The sequence below is a fragment of the Caretta caretta genome, chromosome 2, assembly GCF_965140235.1.
Source record: "Caretta caretta isolate rCarCar2 chromosome 2, rCarCar1.hap1, whole genome shotgun sequence".
Classification (NCBI taxonomy): Eukaryota; Metazoa; Chordata; order Testudines; family Cheloniidae; genus Caretta; species Caretta caretta.
In genome coordinates, this window is record NC_134207.1 from 181567336 (window position 1) to 181579729 (window position 12394).

The 12394-nt window shown below is 47.1% G+C and overlaps 1 protein-coding gene across 1 annotated transcript in view; it reads right to left on the bottom strand.

The window, feature by feature from the left end:
* Positions 1–11688, bottom strand: part of NPSR1 (neuropeptide S receptor 1) — a 48134-nt gene extending 36446 nt beyond the window's left edge. The window contains exons 1-2 of the mRNA XM_048837214.2: positions 11581–11688; positions 10354–10480 (exon numbers count right to left, since the gene is read on the bottom strand). Of these exons, the coding sequence (XP_048693171.2) occupies positions 10354–10480; positions 11581–11688 (235 nt within the window). The remainder of the gene's footprint in view (positions 1–10353; positions 10481–11580) is intronic.
* Positions 11689–12394: the final 706 nt, after the last annotated feature.

Sequence of the window (12394 nt, forward strand, 5' to 3'; positions counted from 1 at the left end):
AAAGAGCACTATAAAAGTAAATAGAAGCATTTAAAAATTTTTGGAGGCCGCCAACATCAGCTATAATATTTATCCTTACTTTTAAATGTTACACATGATCAGCACAATCGAAGCTTGGTTATCTAAAGTGCTTTGAGGCAGATTTTCCACAAGCTCTGTTCTCCCTTCCAGAAAGTGACACATTTTAAGTAAAAGTGCTTCTAACTCATGACTGAGTAAGGACCTCCTCAGGATTTGGCACAGAGTTTGGGCTCAGATCCAAAAGAGACAGAGACTTCCTGAGTGAACGCCCTCTGATTTCAAGGAGGTCACTCATGAATCCAGCCATCACTAGCTGATCCACGCTTATCTGTTTCTCGCATACAGACATAATCCCCTGCCTCCCTTTAGCAGATTTGTTCTAAAATAAGGCACAGAGAATAAAAGCTTGAAAATTGAGTGGGTTTGTGTAGCGGTAAGCAGCCAAACATCATCTCTCTCCTGCACTTCGCTACAAAGGTGAGATCTACCAGTATTGATTAGAGCCTAGTGTAGGACAGGTTGAGTATTTAAAAATAGCCTGGACGTTACTCAAAAATCACTCTGCTTTTACTACAGAATAAATCAGCCTCAAACAACCAGAGCAGGAGCTGTTCAGCCAGCTTCAATAGCGGACTAATTTAGAGGGAAAAGTCTTAGACATGCCAGAGGCAGCAAATTATATTCTCCACAAGTCTCTGAAACTCATTATTTAAAAACCAGAAACACGGAACTTAAATATGTATTTAAAGAAAACGGAGGCAAAAAACCTGTTGAAAATGGGTCTAGGCTAGTAAGAGCTCATTCTGTTTACATGAACATAGAGAAAGCAGGGAACTATATTTGTCCTGATTTTCCACTGCTTTGCTCCTTGTGTTGTACAAAGGAGGTGTACAGTGCCATCAAATGCACTCTGCATTCACTTTGCACATACATAAATGATTATGAAAGGTGCAAGGCAGTGGAGAATCATCTGAGCTCCTGCATTTTAAAGGGTTTTCCTTTTATTGCCCCCTGTGTGTTTATTTAGATACCTTTTAAAAATGCCAAACATCCAGTTTGGTAGAACATTTTCCACTAAAATGAAAACAAGCTCCCCACACTGAAAGAAACCCCCAACCTTTATTTTGGTGCCTAGTTCCAGCACCCACGTTTTAAAATATTGTCCTTCGGCTGACCAGTGATCCAGCAAGTCTGTGTCTAGTCAAGTATTTTAACATCACAGGGCTTTCAGAAGCAGCACCATCTACAACCTGGATCTGCAGAAACATCTATGTAAAGTGTCTTAGACAAAGAAGAAACACCATTGTAACTGTTAATGTTTCACTTCCTTATATTCTCAGAAGACCTGCGCTCATACATTCATACAGGGTCTTTTGCAATGCCCTTATTTCCCAAAATAACAAGCATCTCTCCATTAACATCTGAAGCATATAACTTCCTTTCAGTAGGAGTACAGTTTGCTGCCCTCCTGCTCTAAATTCAGAAGTATTGATATGTGGTTCAAGCTGTTCCTGAACAATGTTCTCCTGGGTCTAGAAAATAGAACAAGAATCCATCTTGCCTTGCCATGGGGAGTACTTCTGTATTTCCTTTTAATGATGTAACTTACACTGCCAACCTGTTTAGGAAATGTAATTAGTACAAACTGCTTTCTTGGTCATTTCTAGCAGCTTTCCCATCACAAGCACTGACTTCCAGATTTCCCCGGGGGTGCTCCACCCCCCAGGTCCCACCCTCACTCTGCACGGAGGCTCCTACTGTAACTCACACATTGTTGTAAGTGCCGCTTCCTGATGGACCCAGCTTTTCTGTCACTTGGACACGTATACTTAAAGCTGTGTGCAGCCACCTAGCACGTGGCTTGCTGTCTGCTGTGGATTGATGAGACTCCAACCCCTAGATTCCTTGTGACCTCTTCAGTGCCAGATGCATACATCTCCCATCTGTTGTCAGTTCTTTAGTGTGGGCCTCTGTGCAGGCGTATTTCTGTGTACTACAAAGCACAGGTGCAACAAAAGGTGCGGTCAAGTGTCACAGGGTCAACTGCACAGAACTGTTGGCTCATCACTTGTGATTGGGAGCCACAGATGGCAAATCACAGCACTGTTGGCAGAACTGGAGTTTCTGATTTGAGCTTTTACTGAATGTATGTATGTATTTATTGTTTCGGTAATGACTGGATTCCTAATCTTTGCATAAACCCCTGGAAAGGGGACTTGTTCACTTAAGACATTCATCTCAAGACCTACAGGTCTCCCGATTACTCTTTTTCCTGGTAATGACTGCTGTGTTTGACAGAAGTGTGTTTTTGGCAGCACTTGAGAGGATCCTTCAGGGAAATTATAATATATACCCCGTGCAGTTGGTCCTTAATTAATACTGGATGACTTACTTTTGCACACTATGAGCCTCAAAGGCTAATGTTGAGGCTCATGGTGTGCACTTGGCAAGTCAAATGAGATTCTGATTGAGAAGGAGCAATGAGAGTTGCTGCTAATACCTCTTCAATGCCAAGAGTCATAGTTAGTGTATTTCAGAAAGTTTTAGTGGCTTTCAGTAGCAACAGCTTGGGATGCAAACCAACATAATTGTTTGGGGGACAAGGAGTTATTCATGCATTCATTCTTTCCCAATCAGATGTTCAGGAGAGAGATGCTGGCAGGCTAAACACCAGCTGTTGCCCAGGCTACGGGCATTGGCTAAAAACTGACAAACTCCTAGCTGGCGATCAGACCAGTTCATCTGTCTGTTAGTTTTGCTCAAAACAGGTATTAGTCTTGTAAGAATGTATTTAGGGTTTAGACTCTAAGGAATGTTTGTAAATTGCTGCTTGTGTTAATCTCATTTGTAACATCAGTGTTCCCTGCTATAATAAAATATGTAAGTTTTGCTTTCTAACTTTGAAATTGTTTGCTCTGAACTTGTGAACCCTGATCCCCCTCCCACCCTCTGAACCGCTCGGTCCCAGCCCAGAGCACCCTCCTGCACCCCTAACCCCTCATCCCCAACCCCACTGCAGATCCTGCACCCTCAACCGGAGCCCTCACCCCCCCACACACACACCCCAACCTCCTGCCTCAGTCTGGAGCCCTCTCCCGCACTTTGAATTATTTCTGGCCCCACCCCAGAGCCCACCCCCCCAGCCGGAGCCCTCACACCCTCCCGCACCCCAACTCCCAATTTTGTGAGCATTCATGGCGTGCCATACAATTTCCATACCCAGATGTGGCCATCAGGCCAAAAGATTTGCCCACCCTGGTATATACGGTGACAATATTTCCCTATGCTGAGTATGGGACACCTGGGAAAATTACTCGTATTCAAGCAAGTTCAACAGAAATCCATCAGAAGTATGCAGTACAAATGTTCAAATTAACATCAATTTGACTGAGCCCCAGTTAAAAAGAAATACTGCATCACTGGATTCTTTTTATTTTCCTTCTTATCTTTAAGGCTTTAGGGTTCACGGGGGAGAGGTGACACACACATTCTCGTACACCTCTCTGACACGGCGAGGGGGGTGACCGACTGACCCGACCAGAGCTGCTTCCAGCCACAAGGGGGGAGTGATGACCTGGCCTGTCTCTTTGCAGAGCTCATCTTCTTTCCCCCACCCTCCGCTCCCCTGTGGCTGGAAGCAGCTTGACCCTTCCTGCTCCCACCGTGTTGAAAGGCAGCTAACCCTTCCAGGCTGCTGCTGACCACCAACATAACCCAGTCGCTTCCTGTCCCCCGGCTACAGTGCGGGCAGGAAGGGGTTAAGGCCGCATTGTGCACCAGGCCCCCTGACTGCAGGGGCTTCAGCCAACCAGGCCAGAGAGGTGGCTCAGCAGGGGAGGGTGCCTTGGCGATGGCACAGCCCCCCCCAGTTCCTGGGGTGAAGAGGGTGCCAAGCCCTTGCCCATGGGGCTGCTGTGGAGCTTGTAGGTTCCAAGGCGTGAACAGGCTGGAAATCTCCCACCGCTCCAGAGCTTAGCTGAGCTGCAGAGAAGCTTCCCCATGCCAGCGCTGTGCAGCGCCCCAGGCTGGAGGGTCTTGGGCTTTCCTGGGGTGCTGGCCCAGCCAGAGGCAGTGGGGGAAGGAAGGAGCCTGCCGGCCAGGGGCTGGTTCTCCGCACAGTGCTGGGAGTGGGATACGCCCCTCTGGGAGGGCACATGGAGGAGCAACAGGGTTGGGGGGGCGGGGAAAGGAGCTAAGCAGGGAGAGGACAGCAAGGGGGGAGCACATAAAGGGTCGATGGGAAGGCAGCAGAGGTGACATGTAACCAGCTGCCGCCTGGCACCTGCCTGCACTAGCCAAACAATGCAGCTCGCAGCCAGTACCAGCCAGCAATGGGACTGGGGGGTGGGGGGCAGGGTCCCTGTTGACTGAGAGCTTGCATGCAGGGAGGGCTGCAGGGGGAGTGGCCGGCCCTGCACACAGCATCTTCACCCTGTGTTGGGTTTACAATGGCTCCCTGGAGCCGGGCCCATGCTCAGAAGGGGCCCCGGCCTGCTCCGCTTGCACTGTACCCCGAGACCCCGCTGGCTCCCCCCACCCAACACTTGCTCCTCTCGGCCTGCCCGCCAGCTGGCTGAGGGCTCCTCTCTGCCCCCTGGCGGGACCCCAGTCTCTGCTTCCCACCACCTAAGGAGCCCCGCCTGGCTCCCCGGAGCTGAGCCACCTGGGACTGGTGCAGAAGCCTGACCAGTCTCAGCCAGGGTGTGTTGGTGGTGGGGGGGGGGGGAAGGGGGTGACAGTGCAGAGGGCTTGGCTGGGCCCCTTCAGGCAAGTGTGTCTTGAGGGAGCCCGGCCGGGGCAGGTCCTGGCCTGGCGGATTGCACCACTGCCAAGTGGCCGGAGCGATTCCCAGCCCTGGCTGAGCTGCTGGCTCAGCCTGCAGACACAGTCGCCTCCCAGCAGTGCCGGTGAGTGTGGCCGAGAGGCAGGGCTTGCGGGAGTGGGTCTGTGGGGAATATGGGGGGGTGCTGGGCTGTGAAGGGGTGGAGAGGAGCTGTGTGTGTTGGGGCACTAGGGAGTGGGGGTCCTGTTGGGGGGGTGTTGGGCAGTTGTGGTGGGGCTGTGGGCAGGGGTGGTGTTGTGCAGGGCGCTGGGGGTGGGGGGTGGTGAGGGGCATAAGGGGCCTGGGGGGGCTCTGGCTTGCTTTAACCTGTAAATAATTCTTAGTTAATACACGTCTAGCTAGTTTATAACAGGAATGGCTACAGGTGTTGTCTTTGGTGTACGATTTGGGGTAAGTGACTGGTCTCTTGGGAATGGAAGCAACCTAAACATACTTTTTCTATGGTGTAAGGCTATCAATGAACATTTGTAAAGCATGTTGAGATCCTTGGGTGTAAGGTACTATAAATATACAAAGGATTATCATAGCTATGCCCTTCCTGATTTCAGAGTGACAGTGCTTTGTTGTTTGTGTGGTTTTGGGCTGGAGCTCTGGCTCTGAACCCACCCTCCGCCCTAAGCTTCCGAGTTCAAGTCTGAATGTCTACACATCTATTTTTAGCACCCCAGCGTTAGCCAGTAGACCCGGGCTCTGAGACTTGCTGCAGCAGGCTGCTGCTTGTTGTGTTGATGTACCATAAGTGACTTGCCACAGCTCACAAGGAGTTGAATCCAGAGCTCCCAAATCCCAGGACAAAATTGCTCTATTTTTTCAAGCTGTCCTACTTTTCTTCCCTGATATTATTTTTGCTCTTGGTACCTTGATGCTCAGGGGGGGCATGGAAGGGGAAGGAGTTTTATCAAACCTTATCCCTCCCTTTCCTGCAGCAGAAAGCTGGATATAATCCATTGCATTTTTATTTTTTTAGTCTGTCATTTAATCTGCTATACAGAGCCATTAGCCTCCTGGTTGGATTTTTTGGGAAGCAAGGCAATAGTCACTTTATGTTAATGGATACCTTGATTATTTGTTCTGGGATGGAGGTTTGTGCTTGGTTTAAATTAAGAAGAGCCACGGCAGTAAGTTAAAACTTAACATGAACCAAAGATGTTCTCTTCACTAAATGAGACAGAAAATGCATAACTGCTTATGTGCTTAGTTCTTCTACCATGTTCTAGCCCTTCATAACTGAAGAAGTTGGCAGTGTGAGAGAGGGACCTTTCCTTAATATCTATGAATCTATAAAATATCTTCCCTACTAATTATGAAGCCATCTCATAGGATTCAGTACTTAATTTGAAATTCAAAGCAATTCAAGACAAAGATTTGAACTAAATCTCTGATTAGAAGAAGGATCCCAATAATATCACATTTGGTAAAGGGAGACTCACACCTGAGACCTGAATGTTAACTCTTATTTTATAGTAATTAAGATGGAATTTAATGCAGAATTATTTCATTGATACACCATGGCCATTGAGTTTCACTATCTTTTGTAGTTAAATATTTTTATAACTCTTGTCACCAACAAAATGAAGCTTGCATGGTGCAGTTCAGGAGAAGTGGTAAATCTATGTTCCTGATTCTGTATTGTATTTCTGTATTTGGTCATGGCTCTGATTTTCAGGAAGCAAGCTAGCATGCAGGTAGCACCATTGAAGTCAATGAGACTCTGGTTATCTCCACTGCAATCACAGGGTGTAATTGCAGCATGTGTAGACATACCCAAGCTAGCTCAGGTACTGGAGCAGTGAAGCTGCAGCAGCATGTGCTTCAGTGCAGGCTAGACACCTGAGTAATTACCCGGGCTTCAGGGTGGGCTTGTACAGCCTGCACTGGTACCACAGCTAGCTAGATTAAAGCTAGCTCCGGCAAGTCTACGCCCTGGTCTACACTAGGAGCTGAGGTCGAATTTAGTAGCGTTGAATCGATTTAACCCTGCACCCATCCACATGACGAAGCCCTTTTTTTCAACGTATAGGGCTCTGAAAAGCGATTTCCTTACTCCACCCCGGACAAAGGGATTAGCGCTGAAATCGGCCTTGCCGGGTCGAATTTGGGGTACTGTGGATGCAATTAGACGGTATTGGCCTCCGGGAGCTATCCCAGAGTGCTCCATTGTGACCGCTCTGGACAGCACTCTCAACTCAGATGCACTGGCCAGGTAGACAGGAAAAGGCCTGCGAACTTTTGAATTTCAATGTCCTGTTTGGCCAGCGTGGCAAGCTGCAGGTGAGTGCAGAGCTCATCAGCGGAGGTGACCATGCAGAGCTCATCAGCAGAGGTGACCATGATGGAGTCCCAGAATCGCAAAAGAGCTCCAGCATGGACCGAACGGGAGGTACGGGCTCTGATCACTGTATGGGGAGAGGAATCTGTGCTATCAGACCAGCCTCCTGGACCCGCCAGGTGGAGAAGGGACCTCTGGTGAGTGTACCTTTTAAAATAGTATACATAGTTTAAAAGCAAGCACGTTTAATGATTAATTTGCACTGGCATTTGCAGCTCTCCTGGATGTACTCCCAAAGCCTTTGCAAAAGGTTTCTGGGGAGGGCAGCCTTATTCCATCCACCGTGGTAGGACACTTTACCACTCCAGGCCAGTAGCATGTACTCGGGAATCATTGTAGAACAAAGCATTGCAGTGTATGTTTGCTGGCATTCAAACAATATCCGTTCTTTATCTCTCTGTGTTATCCTTAGGAGAGTGATATCATTCAGGGTCACCTGGTTGAAATAGGGTGCTTTTCTTAAGGGGACATTCAGAGGTGCCCGTTCCTGCTGGGCTGTTTGCCTGTGGCTGAACAGAAATGTTCCCTGCTGTTAGCCATGGGGAGCAGGGAGGGGCTAGCCACATGGTGGGGGGAGGCAAAATGTGATCTTGGAACGAAAGCACATGTGCTATGTATGTAATGTTACCAGCAAGGTTTACCATGAAAGAGTGTACCCATTGTTCTATAAAATGTGTCTTTTTAAATACCACTGTCCCTTTTTTTTCTCCACCAGCTGCATGTGTTTCAAGGATCATAGGATCTTTTCCTTCCCAGAGGCTAGTGAAGATTAGAAGGCGAAAAAAACACACTCGCAATGAAATGTTCTCTGAGATCATGCTGTCCTCCCACACTGACAGAGCACAGATGAATGCGTGGAGGCAGACAATGTCAGAGTGCAGGAAAGCACAAAATGACCGGGAGGAGAGGTGGTGGGCTGAGGAGAGTAAGTGGCAGGCTGAAGAAAGGGCTGAAGCTGAAAGGGGTGGCAGCGTGATGAGAGGAGGCAGGATTCAATGCTGAGGCTGCTGGAGGATCAAACTAGTATGCTCCAGCATATGGTTGAGCTACAGGAAAGGCAGCTGGAGCACAGACCGCCGCTACAGCCCCTGTGTAACCAACCGCCCTCCTCCCCAAGTTCCATAGCCTCCTCACCCAGATGCCCAAGAACGTGGTGGGGGGACCTCCGGCCACGCAGCCACTCCACCCCAAAGGATTGCCTAAGCAACAGAAGGCTGGCATTCAATAAGTTTTAACGTTTTAAACTTTTAAAGTGCTGTGTGGCCTTGTCCTTCCCTCCTCCACCACCTCCCGGTGCTTCTCTCCTCCACCACCCCTCCCGGGCTACCTTGGCAGTTATCCCCCTATTTGTGTGATGAATTAATAAAGAATGCATGAATGTGAAGTAACAATGACTTTATTGCCTCTGCAAGCGGTGATCGAAGGGAGGAGGGGAGGGTGGTTAGCTTACATGGAAGTAGAGTGAACCAAGGGGCGAGGGGTTTCATCAGGGAGAAACACACAGAACTTTCACACCGTGGCCTGGCCAGTCATGAAACTGGTTTCCAAAGCTTCTCTGATGCGCACTGCGCCCTCCTGTGCTCTTCTAACTGCCCTGGTGTCTGGCTGCGCGTAACCAGCGGCCAGGCAATTTGCCTCAACCTACCACCCCACCATAAATGTCTCCCCCTTACGCACACAGCAAGCAGTAATAACAGTGGGAATATTGGTTTCGCTGAGGTCTAACCAAGTCAGTAAACTGCGCCAGCGTGCTTTTAAATTGTCCAAATGCACATTCTACCACCATTCTGCACTTGCTCAGCCTATAGTTGAACAGCTCCTGACTACTGTCCAGACTGCCTGTGTACGGCTTCATGAGCCATGGCATTAAGGGGTAGGCTGGGTCCCCAAGGATAACTATAGGCATTTCAACATCCCCAACGGTTATTTTCTGGTCTGGGAATAAAGTCCCTTCCTGCAGCTTTTGAAACAGACCAGAGTTCCTGAAGATGCGAGCATCATGTACCTTTCCCGGCCATCCCACATTGATGTTGGTGAAACGTCCCTTGTGATCCACCAGTGCTTGCAGCACTATTGAAAAGTACCCCTTGCGTTTTATGTACTCGCCGGCTTGGTGCTCCGGTGCCAAGATAGGGATATGGGTTCCGTCTATGGCCCCACCACAGTTAGGGAATCCCATTGCAGCAAAGCCATCCACTATGACCTGCACATTTCCCAAGGTCACTACCCTTGATATCAGCAGACCTTTGATTGGCATCTGCACAGAAAAAAGGCACGGAACGATTGTCTGCCGTTGCTCTGATTTTTGTAGATGGGATTATTGGGAAGACTTTGTTATGGGTTCTGGTTCTATTCTCACTGGAGTAATTTTTTTTAAATACCTGCAATCCAATCATTCCGAGGGCCACGAAAGAGTGCTCTTTAGACACAGGTGTGGACCATATGTGCACTTTTCATTGTCGTGGTTTGATTTCATTCTTATCTGGCACGATTACTACTTTACCAAACACCAATTTCCTATCAACTTTCTTTATACATTTAGGGCCTGATGCAAAGCCGAGTGCAGTCACTAGGAGTCTTTTTCCACTGCGGTGTGGATGGGACCTCTTTTCTCCCAGTCTAGAAAACAGTACCTCCCTCCTCCCATTAGCACTTCTACATACACATTTTTGTGACAAACCAGAACCCCTGATCTTGCAGATAGGAAGCTGTTTTCTTGCAGCAGTGCAGGCATGCATTTAGGGATATTAGTCTTTTAAAAGGTTTTAGCAGAAGAGCACTGAAGACTCATTCTACTCCAGTGTAATATAAATAGGTCTGTGATGATACCTGGGAACAGGGAAGTGGCACAAATTTATACTCCCAGATAAGCCTCCATTAAGCTGTCAAATGGGCACCTGTGTCCATCACAGCTAGTGGAGTGTCTTTTTAGATCAAGGACCAAATTCAAGCCTAGTTCAAACAGATATTGCATTGAATTCAATGGAGTTGTACCAGCTTTCTCCAGGTACCAGAGAATTTGCCCTCAAGAGAAGTCTTTAGTCTAAATGGAAACTCAATTATTGACCCTTCATTTTGCATTTGCATATCAAAGTAATGAAAACTGCTGGTCTTAACCCTACCCTTCACCCCAGTCCATATCCCCCTTCCCAGACAATACCTGTGATGGCTAACTGTGTCTCAAAAAAGGTCATTCGGGATTTCCTCTTCCAGGTAGAGAGCAGCACACTGGAGTTTCCAGCAACTGTGACAATAAAGAGAATCCAAAGAGTAACCAGCTGTTCTGTCTGGATGGGGGGAAAAGAAACCACGCAAATGGATCAGTGAAAGTGACTTGGTTAAACAAGGTGATGCAGACTTAGCTATAACAAGCAGGATGGGAATTAATACAATGGGATTTAAATATGAGTTGACAATTGATTTGTCACTTAATCCCAAAAGTCTATTTTTCATCAGAAAATAGTAAAATGCAGCAGTGTTTTTTAAAAAAAAACGGAACAGTGAAGTCCTGGTTTTAATTTGATAGCAGCTAAGTGTGTGGGGTGGGCGTAATAATTTCACAAAGCCATCAGAAGTACATCATCAAGTATCACTGAAATGTTTTAGCGTAGCAGCTGTGTTAGTCTGTATTCGCAAAAAGAAAAGGAGTACTTGTGGCACCTTAGAGACTAACAAATTTATTTGAGGATACACTGTAGCTCACGAAAGCTTATGCTCAAATAAATTTGTTAGTCTCTAAGGTGCCACAAGTACTCCTTATCACTGAAATGGGAAGCAACCTTCAGTTTTCTTATGTTGCTCTAGTGGACCATTAAGTCTGTCTGACTACAGAAAAGAAATTTCCTTGAAGAAACTAGGGAAATAAAATGCTTTGCTTTCTAACCCAAGCAAGTATGGGTCATGCAAGTACATCATAAAAATCAACTAATTATGTAAGATGCGGGCACTAAGTCTAAAAAAAGAACATTGCCCTATGGTACTAGTGGAATCTTGCTGTTCAGCTAAATACATAATGGCAAAATGCCCCCAAGAGGTAGTATGTGTAAAAATAATAGAAATGAAAGAAAGGTTATTCAAATCTTTCAATACCTCAAAGATTGAGCAACAAAAGTGACGGAAGGGTGAGGGAGAGAGAAATGCTTGTGTATGCAATCTGTTTTTTTTTTAACCCATTTTCTCATGCTGAGATATGGATACAATTTCTGCACCCACCCCCACTTTTTAGTAAAATGTCTTTCAGTCACTGGGGAGCACAAAGATCATGTTTTCTTCCTTTAATGGCCATGCCCCTCAGTTCTTAGTTTTAAGAAGCACTGAACCTGGTGTTTAATGGGATTAAAATGGAGAGCAGACATAGTATTTACACAAACAGTTCATTCACAAAAACCTTGCCACTTATGACATTGCCCATGACAAGTAGATTGTACTCCAAAGGAGGATTGCGCTGTTCTTTGATAGCTTCTCTTAATACACAGGCTGTTAACTGCAGTCCCATTCATACTGGAGTGAACTTTTCGTGGTATATAACTTGTCTTGTGGGAATGTATTGAAGGATCTTGAAGAAACAAGGGATTAAAATGTGGTGACAACAAAATATAGTGATCTAACCTTCCCCAGCCTCTCTACTCACACAATTGCCATTGTTACAAAAGTACAGCTGGTCCGGATTTTAACCCAAATGATAATGTTAAAATTCAGGCAGTTCTTAAGCAGTAGGACAAGTTGAGATTTGGTTTTTAACCTAGGCAAGAGAAAGAAAATGAAACACGGGTTTTCCTTTCCCCGAGTCACTAGCTGCAACCCCAGAACGAAGGGCACTGGCAGCTGGAAATGAGGCGATGAGCTGCCGATGAACGAAGAGCTGAACTTGTAGCCCCCTCTGGTGAGATTGAGGAACTGCTGGAGGGGAGGGGCTGCTCATTGCCTAGGCTGCAGGGTGGGGATGGGATACACGAGGTTGCTGCTAGTGTTAGTGGCTCTCCTGAATTGCTTGGTGGGAATGGGGACAGGAGAAGGTCTTCAGGAAAAAAGTTCTTTAAGCAGCACAGAGTAGAGGGGAAACATCTCTTTGACATACCTCTCTACACCACAGCTGAGCAGGGAGGAGCAAAGTGGGAAGTCAAGCCCTGATGACCACCGCCAGGAAGTACTCAGCCATGGGAGTGGAGATAGAAGTTTAGAAGGGAGCAAGGCCAGGTGCA